The 23,528-nt window shown below is 40.2% G+C and overlaps 1 protein-coding gene across 1 annotated transcript; it reads left to right on the top strand.

The window, feature by feature from the left end:
• Window positions 1–6,419: 6,419 nt before the first annotated feature.
• onecut1 (one cut homeobox 1) lies at window positions 6,420–22,654 on the top strand. Its single transcript, XM_085968670.1, has 2 exons — window positions 6,420–7,727; window positions 15,793–22,654. The coding sequence occupies exons 1-2, from the start codon at window positions 6,638–6,640 to the stop codon at window positions 16,083–16,085; spliced, it is 1,383 nt and encodes a 460-aa protein (XP_085824796.1). The 5' UTR covers window positions 6,420–6,637; the 3' UTR covers window positions 16,086–22,654.
• The last annotated feature ends 874 nt before the right edge of the window (window positions 22,655–23,528 follow it).

The raw sequence follows: 23,528 nt of genomic DNA, 5'->3' as shown, positions 1-23,528 counted from the left end.
TGCTGGTTTATTTTGATAAATATTAAAAAGTAATAAAAACAGATTCTTCGTTACCAGCTTTTTTTCTGCCACAAGTTTGGCCCATTACACCAATCTCGTAGACAATGGATAAAACCGCACTGTTTTAAATTCTTAGACCTAAGTTGCCATGTAGATTCCGTTATATAAATTCTATACATTGGCAGCTTTTGCAGGTTTACGCTTGGTCGTATTTAACGGAGTTGCTTGTTTTAGAAGCATTTAATCCATTCTCTGAAAAATTTGAGCCCCTTTTTATTGTGGGCTTTCATTTAAGATCTGTGTAAAATAATTTTTCAATTGTGCCATAATTACGACACCAATTGGATGTAACCAGTGGAAACTGTCCCTGGATTATTTTCGAGCGTCTGTAACTTGGAACTGATGTAAGTATTATCAGCAACATCGTTTATCCTGGGGGGGGGGGGGGGGGAATACAGCTTGTTCCTGAATTTTAGTTTCGCCCAGGTCATGTAACTTTTTCCAGAAGAATTAATTCAGCTCGGTGCAATCAAAACTTTTATAACTTAAACATTAAAATGTTACAGGAATCAAAAAAAGTTGCATTAAGTTGAAAATACTTTTTCGACTATGTAAAAATACGCTAAAACAATTTTAGAAAACGGCGTCTTGAACGTTCAAATAAACATAAATATTACTGATAGCTCTTCATTATTTTCAAATACTATGTTTTTAGCGAATACAAAGTATCAATGACATGAAATGTACCTTCAAATGAAGCTGATAATTGCCTGAATTTCTAAAATATTTCATAGACAACCCTTTTCAAGAGAAAAATACTACGTAAATGAGAAACTAAGCTAACGGCACATATTCAAAGTGAAAGGCGGTATATAATACATTTACCAGATTAGATGACACTAACGTTAATAACAAAAGTTTATAAATTACTTTTTATAAATAGAGTATAAGCATATTCACCAAAGAGCAACGTGATGTCTCAGGGTATAGAACAAAAAAATATTTGGAAAGGCGAGTCTTGGGTTAATATCACCATAAGTATTTATTTCAGTCAATTTAAAAAGAAAATAAATCTTCAAGCTACGGATGGTTGTTGCTCTGGAGTGCTTCGGCCGATATAATAACAGGAACTAATTCGAAGTTGATGTTAAAATCAGTTTGAAAATTACAAAGAAATGACGTTTTCTTGTAACGCTTTGCATTGATCTTATTGCAGTTAGGGTCACTTGAAATCCTCGCTGGCTACAATTAGTCGTTATTCTAACCATTTCGCTGCCACGTTTCCAGTGTTGTGGCGGCAGGTATACAGCAATTTACCCGTTTTAATCCCGGTGATTGCGGTTTTACTTTCTTATTTATTTTACAGTATGAAGTAATTTACATGCCTGCTATCAATAACCCTGTCATTTGCCCGCTTCCAATATGCGAATTTCATATTATTGATCCTTAAAGCTGTTAATCTCTGACATGCAAGACATCGAATAATTTTCGCATTACAGAAGGCTGTAATAATTTGAAATCATATTTAAAGCCTCGCAGACTCTCCATTTCAACCTAAAATGACCAAAGGCGCCTAATTAATAATTTGAAACAAGAAGACATTAGAGTGTAAATATTTAATGGGAACAACTCTGCTTGCTTAGCAAGTTGTTCATAAAATGCGAAATAAGGGGAGATAATGTACACGAGCAAGTGCAGTAACTTCTGTTGAGACGCAGCCTACATTAGTGGCGTTTGGGAACTATTACTCTGCAGTCAATAACAGATCTACCTGGACTTTGACACGATGGATTCCTTTTATACTTAGGCCCGGCTGAAATACGAACGATGCGTTTGTGCCCTGCCCTAGATTTGGCTGTCGTCGCCCCTCCATGTTGTTAGTCGAACTGTGGGCCACCTTCATGTCCCAATGCTGAGAGTGTGGCGATAATGCAATGAATGTGTGACTATTTTTCCAGCTAGGTTACATCATTAAAGCACAATTCGAACGCCTTGCTCTCACGTTGCTGTTTTGTAAATACCCAGTAACAGGGCAGGTTTTTTTTTGTGAAATAGAAATGGAAACAGAAGTGAAAGTGAAACACTTGTTACTTGTTACGGTATCGTGAACAAGCATAAATTAGTAGAAAATGTAAGCGGATGGTTTTAATAAATCTTGTAAAACTGCTTATTTAAAAAGATACAAGAACATCACAATTCTGAAATAGCTTAAAAATAAGGAATGCTATCTCCAAGCAAAGGTGAACACGAAATATTTTTCGAATGTCCCAGAGTGAATTTCACGTTTAACTCTAAAGTGTCAAAATGGCAAATATTTATATTATAATTTTACAATGAAATTTAAAGTGGCAACAATATGATAAGGAAACAGTTTGCATTCGTGTGAAATCCATTTGAAATAAATCGCCCACAAAATTGAGGGGAGCTGCTGATTGTCATTGCAAATGTATGTTTGACTACATATTAATAACATGGGTATTTATACCAATCAATTCCCACTAAATTAATTGGCACATGCCTTTTTTTTTCTTGTGCTATTCTTCCTGTCTGCTGGCCTCGCGGCCCAGCTATTTTCAGTGTAAAGAAGTACCGTCAGGTCACGACCATTTTATATATTCTAATTCAGTCACAAAACATATGCGACAAACTCGCGTTCTAACACGAATAAGATTTGCTTGAGTGAATCTCAACAAAAGTCTAATTTTCCCTTTACAAGCCGCAGAGGCGTGAGTGTGAATGAAAAATATCGACCAGTATGAGAATATGAACAGATGCAGTTTTAGCGCGAAGCTTGGCCTCTGCTTTCCTGCGGGAAGTACATCTCGTAATGTTCATTAAAATGACGAACACCGTCCTCACTATATACATTGTAGTTTAAGGATGAGCAGTGCAAATCTGTTCATTTAAGTCGGGCGAGTATATGCCTTATAAGCATATCACTTTCAACACAATGACCAAAATCTGAGGTCAGGTTATACCTTCCGTCACAACAATGGGCAATTTAAGGCCCCTATGTACTTTCGAAATAAATCACGTTTAAACACGTACTTATCACAGTAAGGCATTTGACTGAAATTCAAAATATTTAACGATGGCAACTGTTTCGAAATCTCATTAAATGCATCAACTCTAGCGATATTTGCACTGTGTGTTTGTCGCCTGCGGAGTCTGAATTGCAAACCCGACCTGTGCTTATATTTGGCTTTTAGCAATCGCAGGACGCGTGTTTCTTTCAAGAGAATAAAACACACACTTACTGTGCAGTATATCAGTGCCTGCGAGATAGTGGTTCAAAACTTTCAAAGTGTTATTAATGAGCTTGCTGCTAAGTTTAGGAGCACTTGTTTACCGCCACTCGTTGACATTCAGTCTTGTTTCTGGAGCAATCTTTAATTGATGGGAAATTGACAATACGTAACAAAATGATATCTTGCTTTTAATTTTTAAAAGTTTAATTATTCTTAATAAGACATGATTGCTATTAAAACATGGTTGTTATTAAGGTGCAGGTGTATTGTTTAATGTGTCTATATGCAATATTAAGCTTTAATTCGCTAAAATGCATCGTTCATGTCTTATTTCTTGCATTTTGTTTTCGACTGACAGATGTGTGTTTTCTTGTGGCTAAGCAGGTTCCAAGAAGCTCAACAAGCGAAAGTACAAAAAAGTCTCCGGTTAATCTGTTGAAACGGCAGCTGTTGGCTCTTGGAGTCTTGAAGCGTCACCTTTGACATGTCCCTTTTCAATCAGGACAGACCTCGAGCAACTGACCACTGCAAAACACCATAAAAGAAGGGCAAGGAGACGCCTGTTCAAGATGCTGCTTAAATTTACCCATAACAGTCCTTTTAGCGTTTTGTTGGAACAACTAAAGGCAGCCTTTAGATTCTAGCCAGTACCTTTTTGATTTCAAATATGCTGATTTCCCCCAAATACTTACACAATCACTGAGGGTAATTTTCAGTGTCATTAATATTCACACACACACACACACACACACACACACCAGTTTATATTAAGAATTAAGAATGGATCAATGATTAAAAAAACAGTGGTGTTATATTCATGTTTTTGTCACAATCTAATGAAAGATAATTTACCAATCCCCACTTTTTTCTTATTAAGATTTTCACTTTTTTGGGTACTTCAACTATTAATCGAACTTTAGAAAAACAAAATTTGAGTCCACACGTATGTATAAATCTAAGATAAGCCAATTTGTGGCAAATTGATTTGAGGTCCCAGTATTTCCATGATATCGTACTGACAGGGCTATATGCAGGTCTGGTTATGTACAACTTGTTGTCCCACCTAATCTATTGCATTGAGTAAGATTCCACAGTATTAATCAAATCAATAATCAGAATACAAGCTATTAATTGATGAAACTTCAGTTGCTGCATATTTGAAGCATGACAACAAAGTAATGGTTGTCTTTTACAGAGATTATTTCATTGTTTCCGAAGATGTATTGCAAATAACTGATGGAAACAGTTGCTGCTAAACACTCCTGCCGAGATAATGGCTTAATGATATAAATGCTGCAATGCATCCATCTTAATGCTAATTGGGGCTTGATTAAACAGATAATGTAACATACGCTGTCCCTGCACTGATTTGTTTTACATTATCCTGTTCATCTGTTTGTTGTTAATGTTTTGTTCGCTAATGTTATGTTCAGCACTTTGTCATGTCATAATTGCCATCATAATAATAGTTTTAATTTTCCTGAAATAAAAGAGTGATTGATTGATTCCTGCTCGTGGCTTCTCTGTACATGGGATTCTGACAATAATTCGACACTTGCCCTGTTTATATCCATCATTCGACTCTCTGCTATCCAATCAATTTCACCAATTTCATGTAGATCTGTTCGAATTCAGTCAAATATCATAATCTATTATGTCATAATTCCGTCCCTCCCGCGGCTCGCCTGCGAGAACAGGGCCACATTTTCCAAACACTTGTCTAGCCTCATCCGTTATTGTTACTCGTAGAACAATAGGCACATCTGTCCCGTTTGTGGCCAGCACCCTATCGGGACAGTGCTTAAAACAGTGACATGAGTCGATCGGCGTCCCTCTTAGAAATAAAACCCATTGTCTCTATCATAATGTAAACACTTATTTGTTTTAATTATTTGCCGGTGAGAATCAACGTTATATTTTTTTTGAAGGGGATCGAGTCCAAAGCGAGCAAACTATTGCCGACCTAAAAATAGATCGGTGGCTCGAAGCTTCTTCCATTTAATTTGTTTGCCAATTTTGTTGCACTGTAGTCGTCAGAAGTGACTTGTGTGGTTAATTAAATCTACATCATCTCCTTTTGTTGGCCTATCCAAGCTCAGTTTATTGATCAAACATATATTATACAAATTCAGCTAAACATGTTGCGACCAGTTTTTGACTGCACTTTCCATCTGCGTCATTATCCTGGAATTTCCAATCGACATGTTCGGCCGGTGGCTAGCTGCTGTGAGATTGGGAACACAGGTCTTTAATTTTAATTTTTGCACCCCCCGCCCCTTCTCTCTCTCTTCTCTCTCTCTAAACAAATAGCCGGACCACGATCTGCCTTTCATTCCCAGCCTGATCTACAGTGGAGCCGCCATTACATCAACTTCATTTCCCGCAAGGAAACAAAAACAAAAACCTGGGCTCAGTGATTTTTTTTTATGAAAAATACGTGGAATTAAACGGGCCGTGGCCGTCCGAGGAGCGAGTGGATCAGAACGGGGACGCTGTTCAGTTTGGAGTTGATCTGAACGAGGTCCTTTTCTAAAATATCTCGGCTGCCTGTCAATTTCGGGTCAGTTTTAATAAATTCCTAAAAAAAAAAATCAATTAACCCGTGTGTGCCGTGCGGCTGGTTTATAAATAAGTCCGATTATGAGTAAAATGCGTTGAGATACAATGTTTTTAAATCTGAAAGTTAGTGCAAAATGTTTTAGATGCAGCATTTGCTGTTGAATGCAATAGAGGAATGTGTGTTGGTGGAGAGTGTGATGGGGGAGGAGGAGGAGGTGCAATGTGCAGCTTGGAGCCAGGATTGCTTTAAACAGGAGGCTGTGATTTGATTTCCTCTCTCCTCTCTCTCTCTATTTTGTGTTGACAAGGGAAACCCGGAAGTGAAATGCCAAATTGCAATTGGTGGGCTTGACGTCAGGGCGGCTGCAGAGGAGTGCGCAGACAGAGAGTGCGCAGCGCCCCGCCGGCTGGATGGGGTGGGGGGCGGGGGGCGGGGGGGCTGCAGCAGCGGCGGCGGCGGCTGGGGCCAAAGACAAGCCAAGTGTGGAGCCGACACACACAAGGAGGACATGGCTGGAGAGACGGCGAGGGACAGGAGCGGGCGGGCACCGCGGCTGCCGGCGATCTGAGCCCCAACAAGCGGTGGGAGGGAGGGAGGGAGGGAGGGGGTGGGAGAGAAAACCTTCAAGCGAAGGGAGAGAAGAGAAGAAGACGAGAGAAAGAGAGAGAGAGAAAAAAAGGGGGTCCGAAGGGGGTGACAATAGATGAAATTTGGCAGAAATAAATGAATGAATGAATGAATGAAATGCAAAGTGCAACTGAACCTCGTGTTGTGGAGCTCTCCCGGGGACACGCCAGATAGATGTTCGGACTAAAAGCTTGCGAGAAGCATGAACGCTCAGCTGTCGATGGAGAATCTGGGCGATTTGCACGGGGTGGCTCATGATCCGGTGCAGCCCGGCGACCTGATGAGCGGCCAGAGTCCCCACGGCCGCCCGATCGGCCACCGCAACCTGCCGGTCCACGCTCGCTCCATGGTGTCCAGCATGGCTTCGATCCTGGAGGCTCCGGGCGACTACCACCGGCCCCCGGAGCACGCCCTGGCCGCCCCGCTGCACCCCACCATGACCATGGCTTGCGAGACCCCGCCGGGGATGAGCATGAGCAGCACCTACACCACCCTGACCCCGCTGCAGCCGCTGCCGCCCATCTCCACCGTCTCCGACAAGTTCGCCCACCATCACCACCACCACCACCATCACCACCAGCGCTTGACGGGCAACGTGAGCGGCAGCTTCACCCTGATGCGAGACGACAGGGGTTTGACTTCGATGAACAATCTGTACAGCCACTACCACAAGGATATGGCCGGCATGGGCCAAAGCCTGTCGCCTCTGTCCGGCTCCTCTCTACCCAATGGCCTGGGCACCATCCACAACTCGCAGAACGGCCTGCCACCTTACGGGCACGCCGGACCCATGCCCGGCGACAAGATGCTGACCCCCAACGGCTTCGAGGGCCACCCGGGCATGCTGAGCCGGGGGGAGCAGCACCTGAGCCGCGGGCTGAGCCCTCCCTCCGTGGGCATGGTGCCCATCAATGGGCTCCACCACCACCACCCGCCGCACGTCCACCCGCACGCCCAGGGCCACGGGCAGGTCCTGGGCTCGGGCCGGGCCGAGCAGCAGCCTCCTTCCTCCAACGGATCGCAGTCCAGCGGCGGCGGGGGCTCGGGCCAGCTGGAGGAGATCAACACCAAAGAAATCGCCCAGAGGATCACCACCGAATTGAAGCGCTACAGCATCCCGCAAGCCATCTTCGCGCAGCGGGTGCTGTGCCGCTCGCAGGGGACCCTGTCCGACCTGCTGAGGAACCCCAAACCCTGGAGTAAACTCAAGTCGGGCCGGGAGACCTTCAGGCGCATGTGGAAGTGGCTACAAGAGCCTGAGTTCCAACGAATGTCGGCTCTGAGGTTGGCAGGTAAGGACCAGCGCGCTCTCTCTCTCTCTCTGTGAATGGGTCTTGTACTTGGTGCTATGGTCACACAATGGCCGTGTCAGTAAAGAGATTCACAGGGGCGACTATGATACAAAAGGACAAGACAGAAACCCCCATTCTAGTAAAAGGTTGTTTATAATTGGGCTCTCTTAAGTCTAGTTCGAATACCAGGATCCTAACCCACAATCGAACGCAGCCCTCAATCCCAAACTTGTCTGATCAGTTCTGTTACAGTAGTAAATGTTTTTATTGTCACAGCGATCGCGGCGGTGCAGCCCCTGTCTCTCTCGACTTGCAGTCCCATTGCACCTGTGCCCCGTGCCCCAATTGTTCAAGGGGACCAGTGCAGCCCCGGGTTGCTGATCTAACTGCACTGGTGCGGGTCTGTCTACAGTAGAATGGAAACTAATCTCACAAAATGTCACTTCAGTTTTGTGACTCGGTTGTATTCAGAGCCAGACGAGAATCCAAACGCCTTTGACAATCGACCGCTCCCCCTTACAGTAGCGTTGTAGAGTTAAATCAGTAACCCAACCTTTCCAGGACAGACCGGAATCCAAATGTGTTTGTTTTGAAGCCCATGAAATTAAATGATTAGCCATTGGTTTCACATACTCGTTTGACTCGAGTTTACAGGAAGCCATGCAGAGTATTAATTGGTGTCATTTCGAGCCCTACAGATTTATTAAGCATCAGATCTGTAGCCAGTGATTTATGAAAAAAAGGCGTCTTGTTACTTTTGGTAACTTTTGAATTGTGTTGCACCGAGTGAGGACAGCCTGGGTTTGTTCTCTCGGTGTGGCCCTGCGTGAGGCTTTGTTAATTAACTGATAGGTCTCCATTAATTTTTCCCAAGAGAACGAAAGACAGTCAATCTGAGCCAGAGTCAGGAGCAGTGATCCGTTTCACACAGGCTCTGACGTGCACTTGTGGGCATTTTTAATTCAGACTTCAAGAGCACAAAGGAAGGCTGGTTTTTTTCTGTATTTGCTCGCCGTATTGTGTGTCATTTTTGTAAAAGAAGTGCGATTATATATATAATAATAATGGGAAAGCAATTAATATGCAGAACTCTCCGGATCCCAGCTGTAAAACGTAATGGAAACTTGGTTTTGGTTTTAAAACGAATCACAGTGCGTTAGCAGTCTAACGTTTACTTCAGAATGGATTACAGCAAAGGTTGTAGTTTCATCTGAAAATCTACTTTATTTAGAAAATAATATACTAACCTCGTTAAAATTCAATTATTCGCAGAAAAAATATTGAGCAATACTTAGAAAGTTGCTTCTGGCCACGGAAAGCCCCGTTTGAATATTAAATCGTAGCTTACACAAGATAGCAAAAGACACATGCAAACCGTATATATATATAAATGTATATATATTTGTAGAAACTGACCTATTTTCAGCTCTTCATGTCCTATAATTAAAATCCAGATCCAATCGCTCTGAGAGCATGCGTACGGTTGAGTAAATAGCTCGCCAAGAAATCTCCATCGAACGATTGATAACATTCGCATTGTTCGATTTTTAGAAGCAGCCTTGAGTGTATTTTTACGACAATTTTGTCGACCTCAGTCTACATTTATTTGCATGGATCGATACTGGAAACAACCACTTGAATTAGAATATGTTGTCGAGTCTTATGGGTGTTATCTGAAGGTAAACGCTGCCAAGGCGGGCTGGCTGATGTTAGAACAGGTCACGTCTCCATCTCAATAGAAAATACCCACACACTGATTTGGATTGCTAATCACCTCTTTAACCACAGACCCTTTCTGTTTACCTTATTAATATGCATTTATTTCAGTTCGCCGTGGCCTTTAAAGGAGATTGGAATGTTAGCTGCGATATCTCAGACATTACAATTCTTTGTGTGTGTCCATTAAGTAATAAATGTTTACGTATAGTCGTTATATTTATAGTGCTAAACACAACAACCTGATGGAAAGCCATCTAATCGTGTCCTAACCTGTGCTATATTATTTAGTCAATTCATTTATTATTTATTCTTTTACACTGAAAAACACAGATCCTCTTTTAAACAGAAAATTAAAGAAACGACTTGTCTGAATATATGATATACGTGTGCATAACCATGTTTTTGCAGAAATAATTCTAACAAATTAGATAGCAAAATGTGTTAGCCCGATAAACAATTCCCATAAAATCCCACACAGAAACAATGAATTATGTGGCAGATATTGGAGGTAAACAAAGTGTTCATTAACTTGGATACCTTTGCTATGTTTTTGATCTTTTGGCGGAGTTAACACGCCGAATCTTGAAAGCACACCGTGTGTGGGAGTGATTATTTAACAGCTGTTAATCTGGGCTGCTTTCCGTCTTCCTGCCAGCCTGTACCTGAACAGCAGCCGGTTTCATTGCTTTGTATAAGGGTTTTTTTTGGTAAACGTCCTTCTGTGAAGAGGCTGAAACAATTTTATGGGCTAAGTGAAATGTGTTATTCATACGGCTCTCTCCTTGCTTTGTCCAGCCAGCCTCCTGTGTTTGCCTCATCCAGCGGCTCCCTGGGGGATTTCTAGCACCGAGATTACATTGAACCTCCCGCAAACAGTCTAAAAATTGGTAGTTACATGTAAGGAATATTGAGGTCTTGACACTTCCTGTACTGTCTTCAAATGTAAGCAGAGGACACTAATTACAAGTCTGACCTCTCCAGCCTCCATTTTGTTCCTTCTTCATATTTCAAATCTAGATTTACCCCATTTTTATACACATTTACTTTGAAAAATCTAAGTGCACGATTTTTTATTGCATTTTTAATTGGTTTCTTAGATTTTTAAAAAGGTAGCTGACAGATTTTATTCGTACTTGGCTTTACATTTACACAGACGAACGCTATGACACAATACAAATCTTACACTGACGTAATGAATCATTTTCAGATAATAATTTCCAAACAATGGAAGATGGTTTTGACCATAATGGAGGAAAAACTCTACTGTAAACAAACAGCCTTTTTGGGGACAGCAAGTGGCAGGTTTCAGGGCAATTGGCGAAACAACTTAAATGGCCCATTCAGCGGAGAATTGACACATGTTGGCTGTAGTTGTGGGACAAGAAAGTGCTTAACTCCACAAAATGCAGCATACGCTGGTCAAAAAATGTCCTACCTCACAGTATCCACATGTTGCTTATTAACTATCACTGCTTCACAATATGCCTGATAATTCGCCATGTAAAAATCTCTTCAGAACTTAATTCCCATAAAAATATATAATGAGTTCATTCATCTAACAAGGTGGAGTATTTGCAATAATTTTAAAATCAAGAATATAAAACAAAAGGTGCTTGTTAGACGTTTCAAAGCGTTCGAAATTGTTGGAAAATTTTCCTGGATTGCGCGCAGGTAATTATTGACAATATTTGCAAGTGAGTTAATTCGATTCAAATGAATATCGTTTTAACATCGCCCATTGGTTGTTACGGGTATTTAGAGGGTATTTCAACTTTTCTTTCCACTTATCTGTGTTGCGCCCTGATATAATTGGGGAAGTCAGGATCTGCAGATTGTGGAAATGTACATAAAACAGATATTACAGGAATCCGTCGAGGCCAGCTGAGATACCAGCCACTTATCTGCATTTTCTCAGCAGGCCCACGGATGTAAATAGCCTTTTCAAACGGTATTTTGTGAATATATTAACATGTCAGTTCTCCAGTTTCGGCCCATTTAACAGTGACATGCGCAAACAAATGTCACGGGTTTAAGGAGTTACATTTAGTTGAGATTGAATTTCTAAATATTTCTTATTTACGAAAAGGGACAACCATTACTCTAAGTATTCGCCATTTCTTATTACTGCTATTAAGTTGTTAATTCCAAACAGTGATTTGCAAACACACAAAAAACAAGCTCCTATTTCTTATGTTCATGTGTTCTTATAAGTGCAGACGTGACTGGTGTAAATTTCAGCTACAATCAATCCAACCACATTTTTATTGTGATATTTATAAAGTGTGTTCTTGCAGCACCTAAAACGCCAAGTCTATTCAGATCTAAGATGAATGTGCTTCAAGACTGTAAAAACAACGGTATAAATTGGGTGAATTGCTCTCTAATTTACACAGCAGTTAGTGCCAGGTACTACACACTAGCAAGTGTGCATCAATGGTGCAAGACATTCATTATTTGTATTTACTTCTGGGGTCTAATCAGACATAAGTGGCAGAAGAGAAAGGTGTAATTTTTATTGTTAAATTTAAGTTGTGAAACAGACATTTTACAAAAGTTGTGAATAATTTCCTTATTATTTTATGTTGCGTTGCTTAGCAACCTGAAATGTTTAATTATTCCAGCTGTCTCCTCTAACAAGGCCTCGATATGTTTCAAGAATTATAGGACATCTTTTTTCAGAAAGCTCCCTTGTGATTAATTACTTTAATTAAAATTCTGACCCAGAAATTCACCTGTCCACCAATGCGCAGACGTGCGTTTCTATGTTTTTGTTGGGTTCTAAACCACTCCAGCAGCTCCCTGAGAGTATGACGGGCTCCTTTGTGTGATTGGAACAACCTCATTTGGATGGAAGCTTTTGGGTTTCTCATGGACTTAGAATGTTAGTTACATTTGGAAACATTGGTTCCCACTGTTTGCAACGTTGCACACTATTTGCTTGTTTGCTTTGTAACGATAAGAGATGCGATACGAGTTCTGGAATATTTTAGGCTAAATAGTTGGACTCTGGGAAAGTTCTACACCTGTGACATTTCCTGATTTTGCTTCTCAGTGTCCTTGTAACTTTATTGATTTATAACTACCTAATACCCAACCACATTTGTTTTCTGTTAATGTTTGTCTAAACTGAAGGCATTTACAAGCATTTAAACGATGTTACTGATATTCTGGCAGGTAATGCAATCTCCTCTTTAAAGACATTAACAATTTTTAAATATAGCATAGTTTTCGAAATATTTCACTTTCAGTCTTGGGCTAAGAATACTCGAGTGTACTTATTCAATTTACAATATTAGATGAAGTCTGTCTCTGTATACTATACATGCAGACTTTCAGCAGTTGTTTACGGGGTACAATGATTTTTACAACCAAAACACAATGTCAAACCGCGGATTTTAGAATAGAATTACAAGCTCCTCTTAGTTCATTCTCTGGCCATTTGTGTAACAGTCTCGTTTCGATTAGGTTTCAGTAAATAATTAAAAGCACTATTGATAGCCTTTTTGCACTTACGAAGATGACGACGATTGTAATTAATAGGTAAATGATGAAGTTTAAAGTGTTATCTGCCTATATCTAATTTGAGTGAAGTGATTGATTTAGGTCAAATGACGTGGAAGCAATTAAAGGGAGGCAAAGGAAGGCGCCCTGTGGCTGCTGCGAAATTGGCACAGCTTGTAGTTACAGCGTTTCAGCAGGAGCTGTTTAAAAATGTGCACAATTATTATTTCAGACACTTCGCCACTTCGCGTTGCTTGTTGTGGCCAGAGATACTCAGAAGAAATGTTCATAACAAGTACGTTTATTTTCAAATTAGAAAATAAAGTATTGTAGTACTTTAGATGGGATCCTCCTTCGCTCCCACATTGGAGTGAATGCCTTACTTTTCCAGGGAGTAATATTTTGTTGGGATTTTGAGTGTAATTTAATGTAATTAAACACACTCGATTAAAAAACATGTGTTGTTAAACCTAATATTAAAACCTTCGAATGGTAAATAACAAAAACATTACATTTATACAGTCTTACTAGTGTTTCCAAATTGAACAAATTGCAAATCTAAAGGAGCGATGGGACGCTTTTCCGCCTTTAGCCTTAAACATATGCAAAAGATGACTTTACATAGTTCTATCAGTCTTCCTTCATAATGAAAACGTAGCCTTAGTGTCCACATGTTTGGTATGTAGCTGGAACTAATTCAAATAATCAAAGACCAAATGAGTTACTGTTTGCTGGTCACAATCGACATGTTGCAAAGGACCAGGCCGCCATCTACTGGTTGAGTCTGTGGCTTCAGTTCCCTACGTCATGGACTGAATAAATATTTAGAGATATAAACACCTACGTTTGCAACAGTGAGCAGTGAAGTGAAGCCCACGTAATTTAGTACAACGGGTAAACACTGGACGTTGGCTCGAGGCAGCAGTCTCGTGGAATAGGGCGCCGTTCTATTGTTATGAATTCCTCCATGATTTAATGACGATGTTGTCCCAGTTACAGTCAGCAGGGATAAAATGCAACTTTTAGAAAGATTTTAACCAACTCTGTTCTGAAAACAGACAATATGCTGGGATTAGAGATTAATTGGGTTATTATTTTAATCACAATGGGCAGAGTGCTTAATTTTACAATCTAAGGTTGGTTTAGAAAGGGTTGAAATGGGACCAGTGGCGCAAACGCTGTTTACACAGCAGTCAGCGCCTGTGCAAGTTCTGCTGTTTAACCCTCGGGTCCCCGGGCCGCATCGCTGGCCAAATGGGGCGTGGAGATGGGATTCAGCACCACGGACAGCTCAGTTCGCAGTTTCATTCTTTCTCCGTTTGGTTACCCAAAACATTTTTTTAAAGTTCACATCCTTTTAAAAGCAGCGACCTTAAGTGAAGTAATTTTGATCGATATCCTCCTCTTCCCCTTAGTTATTTCCATGATAAATGACATTTGGCAGATTTATCTTTATCTTGGGCTGCAGGTTAGGTGCCTCTCTGTGTGGAATGAGCCTCTCACCTCTCTGACCTCCGCTGAAGCATCTTTCATTGGACAGCCACAGCTCTATTTTACACTGTAGTCATTGGCAACTGAAAGCTTTGTACTAAGCAGTGTGCATTTTTAAAAAAAAATCCAAAACGAAAAGCAGTTTCTTCTTGATTGTGGTGAGTACAAGCAAGAGACAAAGGTTGAATTCTAAGTAATATTACATCAATTTGTAAAGACCGCCATTGTGTCATTGAGCGAACGGCCTCAAGTGCAATTTGAAAGTTTAAAATATTTGGTTTTGCTGTATTTGTAAAACGGATTTAAGATAAAGGCACTGTGGTACAAGACTGTTTAATCTATCGGCAGAAACTGTAAAACAATTTCACTTGGGTCAGTGTTTGATAGATAACAATTCTGTTTATCAAGTCAATCTATAATTTGTCTTTAATAAGTAGTTCCTTTTGAAAGTAGTCGTTAGATTTTAATTGCAGTAATAGATTTGAATTCAGTTAGAGCTGCACCATCTATCTGATATACCTGGGCTCTCCAGTAGAACAGCATTTTGCTATTATTAGGAATCTAATAGAAATATCCATTCCTTATCTGTATCAGCAACGAAGCTTTTTCCAACAGGCTTATTTCCCCCGACAAAAAATATTCAAAAAGCTCTCCACCCTTAAAACAAATTCTGGTATCAGTATTCGCACATGAAAGGTGTCAGATTGGGAGACAAGATGATACCAAGAACAGGTTATTCCCTAACCCTAATCCTAACTTGATTCTACAGAGTTGGGCGAATTCCTGAATAGGAAGAGAAGTGAAGATATGGACTTGCACTTGGAGTGAAATGGTATTAGAAAAGGCAGCACAGAAAACTAGTCTAGACTTAATGATCAGAATGAGATGGATGGCCCAAATGGCCGTTCCATAATCCCAATCCTTGCTTCTCGTTGCAAGCAGTGACGTGCATGGCCGACGTTGCTGTAATATCCTTGTTTATAAAAGAATACATTCCTTCGTCCTGTGCTGGGGGACTTTAATCCTGCCACTTGTGTAAATCTTTACATATATTTAAATTTTTCTCCAGAGATCTCTTTCACTGAGGACTCCCGTTCAGTCAATATCCCCACTCACATACAACTGGTTACATTTAAATTGTTGTCAGTAATCGACCCGAAATTGACATATAGCTCCTTGAGGAAGAAATCTCGAATCGTTAAATGACTAATTGGGATCTTATTTGGAAACTAAGAGAGCTTGGGCTGAATAATGCAACTCGATATTGTTCAGATCATTACATCTGTTCCTTTTTATGAAACTGCCTGATATTTTCTTCGGCTGGTCGATTCATTTTACCTCCTTTGCTTTGCAGCGTGCAAACGAAAAGAGCAGGAGCATGGCAAAGAGAGGGGCGCGACGCCCAAAAAGCCTCGGCTGGTCTTCACAGACGTTCAGCGCAGAACTCTACACGCAATATTCAAAGAAAACAAGCGTCCGTCCAAAGAATTGCAAATAACCATTTCTCAGCAGCTGGGGCTGGAGCTGAGCACTGTCAGCAACTTCTTTATGAACGCGCGCCGGAGGAGTTTGGATAAGTGGCAGGATGACGGCAGCACCAACTCAGTCAATTCATCTTCCTCATCAAGCACTTGTACCAAAGCATGAAGGGGACCCCCGGACTAAACCTCGGTGGAATAGCTTTAAAATAAATGACCAGGACCTCCAGATAGCAGGTTTAATTATTGAACTCAAAGACAATATAATATTTATATGTCCAACGAAACCAAAGACTTAATTGACCTGCATTAGGACTCCGTTCTACAACACTTTATTATGACTTTTGCAAAAAAAAAGTAAGAAAGAAGCCGCTGGTCGTACACTTTCATCACACTCAGCATCGTTCAACGTGTGTGGCTGTGAGTCGTTGGGAGCATCGTCATGTTGTTATGAAAAGACCATTACTTCAAACATTGACCCATTTCACTTCTACGGGAATACCATGAAGGTGTATGTTGTAAAAGTACCGTGTACGGCCCAGTGGCCAGAGACTTTGCAAGGGGCTGGTCTGCAGGTTGTGCTCAGGCACGACCGTACAATTGTGGAGTCGTCTATGTTCATTTGGAATGTGATTGGATTCTAGCTCTTTGCTGTTTGAACCCGGAAGCGCCGATTTTGGGCACAGTGTTCAAGGTGCTGAGAGCTGTTCTGTCGCCTCACACTAGTACATCCTCTTTGTTCCACTTGGCGCACGAAATGCAACAATTATACAACAGCTAACGGCCCCAAATAATCTTTAACAACACCAAACCCAGTGTAGTGGATTATGTTGGATAGCAAAGAGCAGGATAGATGACCGCGAGATTTCGCAAGAAGCACAAATATTAATTTTATTGGGAGTTTTTGAAATCCATCATTTGTTATTTTCTATTCGAATGTATTTTGCACACTAAGTTAATGACACGGTATTGTATTTGAAGAACCTTTGTTTTATGTGTTAAAAGAAATTTGCCAGTAATATTAGGATCAGTTAGGCATCATTCTATCCGTGTTCCTTGCTATCCAAATCGCAGCAGACAAGGCAACGTGTTTAGGGGTGGTGTGGTTTCCCACATGGGCTCCGCATTATCAAACACGCTAATAGAGATTAATACTGCATTGAACAGACTGTTACAACAAATCAGTGATTAATACTAGAAGTCCTTTCCTGATACAGCTACCAGGTGTAGTCTAGCCTGTATTTGGAAGCACACGTTATATCAAATTCGCCTAAATTTGACCCAAGAATTCAATATGAAAGCGTCCCACTTAAGAACAAAATAACACAAACTATCGCGACTAACTTATTTTACAGTACTTGTCTGTTATGCTTTAGGGCAAAGTTCTTTAACTCCCTTGATATCGTACATTCTAAGACCCCCTGACCTACAAAACGATAATCAGAGCATAACTCTTAAACCGTACTTACCCAATGTGTCAGGGAAATAATCATTTATAGAGTTTGTTAAATATATTGGTCCAGGAGCATTAAATCCTGAAAAATGAACCACTTTTTAAAAATAAAAAACTCCCTCATCATTAAACATTAAAAAGAAAACCAGTATGCAGAACTAGGTAAATTGTTGGTTAAGAAAGTTTCAACTCTTGGCCCATAATAGATGCAATCGCCCCACCCCATCAACGCTGCCAAAACAATCTACACAACTTTGGTCTCCAGGGATCTGGGAGCGTTTAGTGTCTAACTCTGGGCAGTCAGTGCAGTACAAGGATTGTTTCTACATTCCCGTTCAGCAAATGCTGACAGTAAAACTAGCAAACCGTTTTGATGCACCAATTAAAAGGGAGGCACTTTACTGCTCAATACTGTAAACACTAAAGGTTGTTACACGATTCAGGTTAGTTTCCCACAGTGAAACAGAAGAGAGATCAAACTCTGTCCAATACAAGTCTGGGATACTGAGCACCATATGTTTCAGGTTTTGGTCAAGAGCTGTATTATCCTTGACAGGAAGCAACTTTTCAGTCACCCAGTTGCAGTTACATATTACCCTTTGTGCTTTAAAAAAAATTCATGTATAGTCTCTGCTAAAAAACCAAAGATAACTTTTTATTCAGGAACATTGCACTTGTGTTAGAAGTCGGCGAGCTACAGTGGAAAACCAGCCCATTTTGTAACCCGACCGACTGTCTTAGTATCCACTTTCAGGATACCATCGTGTCACATAGCTGTGCCATCAGCTGAAGTGGGTCATGGTGCAAACAAGGTACTTGGATTGGGCAACAACTTAATGGGGCGTATGACATGACACACGAATAGTAAAATGTTTGTTATAGACGGGTTGGACTTTATTGGCTTAACACCTGTACATGCGACTCAAAACAGGCTTGAGCAGAGAGACTGATAACTCAATCTCAGGAGTAGAAGACGAACGACCTGGTGAAGTTGAATTTGCCTTAACAAGCCTACTGCTGTTGTTAATGTTGTTCTATTCTGCCATGACCCTTTCATTGGTATGACATATCTTATAGCTTGTCAAAGTAAATGGCACGTGTCTTACATACATGACAAGGATTGACTATATTCAACAATTGTGACGATGGTCGTTTCCAGTTAAAGGACTCATTAAAATAACTTCTTTACCTCAACTCTAACTGAATATGCAAGCGAAACCCCAAAGTAAATGTTCATCTTCACGTTTATTTTGTTTCGCAATTTTAAAACTGAACTGTTTTGTAACCAAGTAACTGTCAAATGGGGATCACACAATGTACATATATAAAACCAAAAAAACCTGGATATCATTATATCATGAAGTGATAGTCAGAGCGTGGGGGCACATAAATGGGTGCCTAGGTCGTGAGAAAATAAGAGTAATTGGTGCATTTAAACTGTTGAAGGAATTTGTCTTTCTCTCATTTTCTGAAAGGAAAATGCTGCAATGCATTTAGACTTTTTAACGATTTCTCCCTAGTGTGAAATCCCACCCTTTTGAAAGTGTTGAAAGGTCTCTGGCGCCATTTCTCTGAAAATACATCGGTGTTTATTTGCAGCTTTAATGTGACATTTCTGAAAATCGTTGAAACATATTTAGGGTTTCAAATTTAGTTTGAGTCGGAGTCATATTCTGTGATTATTATCTGTCCACTCAATCTCCCCTCCCCCATGCCGGGAAAATTAGGGTGATATGAAATATATATTTCTATCAGTTGTTTTCGTATCTTCCCTTGAGTGAATGTTACCACTAAATTCCCGTTATAAATTTGAAGAGTATTTTATAATCCTCCTTCCCCTACACTCCCCCCATTCCCTTCTATGACGACCAAAGAAAACTGTCTAACGCTTTAACAAGAAAAGGCCCCCAGCACAAAGAGAATGTACTAGTGGATTTTCAAAGGTGGCATTTAGCCAGGTGCGTTCATGCGCAGGAGGCCATTGCGATGGATAATAATCCGGATTTTAACAATATTCTGGCCTTGTGTTTCTTGTGGTGTGGTTAGCTTTACGATACATTTGGTAATCATTTACTAGTATTAAGACAAAGAAGCAAAGGTAAAATAGCTGCTTCCACGTGTAAAAATGTGTAAAGATCTACTATTTATAGTGTGAACCAAAGATGCTACCTCACTCGATTTCCATTCGTGATTTTAATCACATCGATGATACCAAAGAATACCAAAGATTTTTCTTGCACGGCCTTCGTGAGTGGGCTACTCGGCGTTCTTTCCTTAAACCCTCAACTGTCACTCAGTGTGAAGTTTTCTTCATAAAAAGCTATAGGCAAACATATTGCAAAATTTGTAAAATCATAGGACGAGTGCCTTGCTTGAACCAAAGTGTTAAACCGCTGTTGACCTCTTCTCACCTTACTCTTGAATACCTCAGCCTCTAGAAAGGCCACTATTTAAAGAAAAATGGAATAACTTTTCACCGTGGTGCTTTGCAGTGCAACCATGCAATGAAACTTTCTTTGATACCAAAGGATATTTCCACTTTTTGCTGACAACCAAAGCTCTTTTTTGCGTCCTAGAGTATCCACACAAACGGAGGCCGTGCATCCTTTAACCAATTTCTCAAGATACCTCATAGTAATAAATCTTTAGGGTTATGTTGTATAGAGAGTCTATGTGATAAGGCAGAACTTAATAGTTTGATAATTGTTAACGTTACTTCAAAGCTTTATAATTATTTATTTTGTAGATTTGGCAGAACTCTGATGCGCTCGAGGAAGAAGTATTTTGGCGATGAGGGGGTTGTGTGGGGTTGGTTGTGGGAGGAAACCTGATTTTTTTTCTTTTCAATTAAACTGGGCTTTTGTGTTTTATTAGTAGTCCTTTTTACAGGGTAAGCCATTCTCTGCTAAGATACGTGTCAGTATTTCCTGCAAAAATGTTGGTGTGCTGTGATTTATTTTAATCCCGTTTGTCTCATGTAAATATTTTTTTGATTCCTGTCTTAATTTATGTATCCGTGTTTGTTCCAATGGTGTACATAGTAGGTTTCTCAAGCAACCAAACCTTTCTGATACAATCTGCAGGTAAAGAGTTCTGTTCTCATGTTCAGAGAAAGCTGATGAAGAAAAAAAAATGCTGTATGACTTGCAGAGCCGAACATCTTCCGAGATATCTTAGCAGGCACTTCGGGTGTTACAAACACTGCCAGATCCCAACAAATTAAAATGCCAAAAAAAAACAAGGTTCAAGATATCACTTCGTCACTTAGAAGGCTCTTACGCTATGTTTAAAGTCTCGTTTTTTTATGTTTAAAAAATATATACAAAGGCAGGGTCCTTTCGCAAGAAAGACCGCACATCCAAAGAATCTTAAATTTGTTTAACGTTTTAAAGCACTGGGGTGTGTGAAGTATAACCATTAAAGTTTTAATTTGTCATTCGCACGGGCATAGAAAGTAGAGGGCGTAGAACTTTACAGGCAAGCTAACTTGACGCTGGAAACTCTCCACTTTATCTCATACTAGTGTTCGAGGGGAATATCGTTGATTTAGCTAGTTCAGGTCGGACTACATACACCGAAATCTCCTGGGGGGTTCCTGAAGTGTAAATGCCTGTGGGGCGAGCATTGTTGGAACAGTGGCCACCCCGTCAAAGTTATATATAAAAAAGGTAATATCCGACCTTGGAGGAAATTTTTTTTTAAGTTGTTTTCGACACCATGGTTTTATACATCTTTAATAAATATGTATTTGACGCACTTACCAGCAATTTTAATGTGTTTTTATACATCTTTCTTACTAACTACTTCTCTCCCAGCAGTCCTTATTTCCCGGAAGCAGACTGGTTTAACTCGTTTAACGCAGTGATGTTAGACGATAGGGTCAGAGGTCATTCTAAAATAAAAACAGAAAATGCTGGGAATACTCAGCAGGTAAGGCGGCATCTGTGGAGAGTTAATGTTCTGAAGAAGGGTCATGGACCTGAAACGTTAACTCTGTTTCTCTCTCCACGGATGCTGTCTGACCTGCTGAGTGTTCCCAGCATTTTCTGTTTTTATTTCAGATTTCCAGCATCCGCGGTATTTTGCTTTTGTATCAGAGATCATTCTGCTGTGCCCCGCTGGGTAACCACCCTAGTAACAGAGGTATGTTGGGTTACTTTGTTTATAATCGCTTTCATTTTAAGTTTTTTTTTGAATGATTCTATCAACCAAGGTGGTTGAATGTTACCTTTTATTTGTCCACAAACGGAATTTTCCAAGGCAATACTTTACACCAATAATGAACTCGAAAATGTGTGTGGTTGGTGATACCCACATTCTGACTGTGCAATATACAGCGCAATATTAAACTGCACTAACAAAATAAGCTGTAAGATATTGCTAAACACACAATGTTGGAATGGAATAAACCATGGGATGTAACCAAGATGTTATAACACGAGTGTAATGATCAAATATTAAGGCAACTGCTGGCGTTCCGTTCGCAATTCATCAATGGTAATAAGACATTGCGACCAATATTCCAACGTATACCGCCAACACGAAACAACAAGCGTTGCTGCATTTAAGACTGGATTTAGACAGTGTCTTTGCGCTCTTGTCCAAGGAACTTCACCGTGCATCTTCTCATCAATAATGCACACTTTCAGGTTTATTGTTGCTTAATTCGAGAAAGGTTAGTTGCACAGCATTTTTGCACTTCCGCTTTCAAGTTAGATTGCCTTGGAGTTAATACCTAAAAGCGAGCGCCTAAGACAATCAACAGGTGAAGGGTGCGTAGATAATAGTATCTCTTCCAAGAGCCAGAGGGAGTTCTTCCATAGCAATGAAATCAGAAAAGCTTTAAAAAAAAAAGGTTTTGATAAAAGACAACTTGCTGACATTTTGCAAATTAGAAAGCGGTAGTAGTTTATGCGTTTGCATCTGCATTTCCAAATAAGTGATTATTGTATATGATTACAGTTTATTGCTGATATTTTGTCAATCTTTCTCTTAGTCAAGCGCTTCTTATGTATTTTTGTGCGTAGCTGCGAGTGTAATGCAATAGGCATTATTCTGGTTTGTTTCTAGGTATCTTTCCTGTACTGCATTAAGATTTTTTATTTTAGTTTTGAAGCTTTGCTACTGTTCTCACTATTCGCCGTGCAATATCATCTGCTGTGTTTGCTAAGCAAAAAAGCAAGTGATGATGTCATCATGCTTTTTCAGTGTTAAAATGTTTCAGCGTTTATGTAGTCACAAAATGTAGTAAATAAAATGTTGGATTTTCCAGCACTTTAAATGTAGATGGTCTTTTGTCTTTTCTGTCTCTTCATATAACTGGATATTACAATCAGCTTCGACTCAGTTGGTACCATCTCTCTGAGTCAGTAGGTTGTGGGTTCAAGTCCCACTCCAGAGACTTGAGCCCAAAATCTAGGCTGACACTCCAGTGCTGTACTGAGGGAGTGCTGCACTGTCGGAGGTGCCGTCTTTCAGGTGAAACATTAAACTGAGGTCCCATCTGCCCTTTCAGGTAGATCCAATGGCACTATTCGAAGAAGAGCAGATAAGTTCTCCTCCTGTCAATATTTATCCTTCAATCATGATCGCTGGAACAGATTATCTGGTCATTATCACATTACGGTTTGTGAGAGCTTGCTGTGTGCATATTGGCTGCTGCGGTTCCGACATTACAACAGTGACTACACTTCAAAAGTACTTCATTGGCTGTAAAGTGTTTTGGGATGTCATGATAGTCGCTATACAAATGCAAGTTTTTTTCTTTTATTCTAGCCACCTTATTATACCAAAACATAATCCTATCAAGGCTTGAAATGATGCGTAGATTTTATCTGCTTAACACTTCATATACAATTCCTTTTCTATTTGAATGGAGCATTGATTCATTATAATTGAGTGAATTCTTCCATTCAAGTAGTTAAAGAAGGAATTTCATGGAAAGGCATTCATGATGGGACTTAATATTGTACATCATATTTCAAGGCCCGAGTTTTTTTGGGAGGCAAAACAGCATAATTTGGGAATGTTTTTAATTGACCAACATTCTGCGACTTCTAATTAGAGTTATTGCCATATATTCCGATCCCTACGGGTGTGTATGAGCTGTGTACGCACCCACGCACCCGTAGGGACATCGGAAATGCCAGTTTCAGGCAT

This window comes from Somniosus microcephalus, chromosome 27, assembly GCF_052327205.1.
Source record: "Somniosus microcephalus isolate GS21.2 chromosome 27, FLI_Smic_1.0, whole genome shotgun sequence".
NCBI classification, from domain to species: Eukaryota; Metazoa; Chordata; class Chondrichthyes; order Squaliformes; family Somniosidae; genus Somniosus; species Somniosus microcephalus.
Note: the sequence above shows the minus strand (reverse complement) of the source record. Positions and strands in the feature narration are given on the sequence as shown.

What these genes read in the sequence shown, in the direction of transcription:
- onecut1 (XM_085968670.1), top strand. Translation starts at nt 6,638, where the DNA reads ATGAACGCTCAGCTGTCGATGGAGAATCTGGGCGATTTGCACGGGGTG. An exon ending in GTCGGCTCTGAGGTTGGCAG is followed by an intron (nt 7,728 to 15,792) that starts GTAAGGACCAGC and finishes TTTGCTTTGCAG; the next exon opens with CGTGCAAACGAAAAGAGCAG.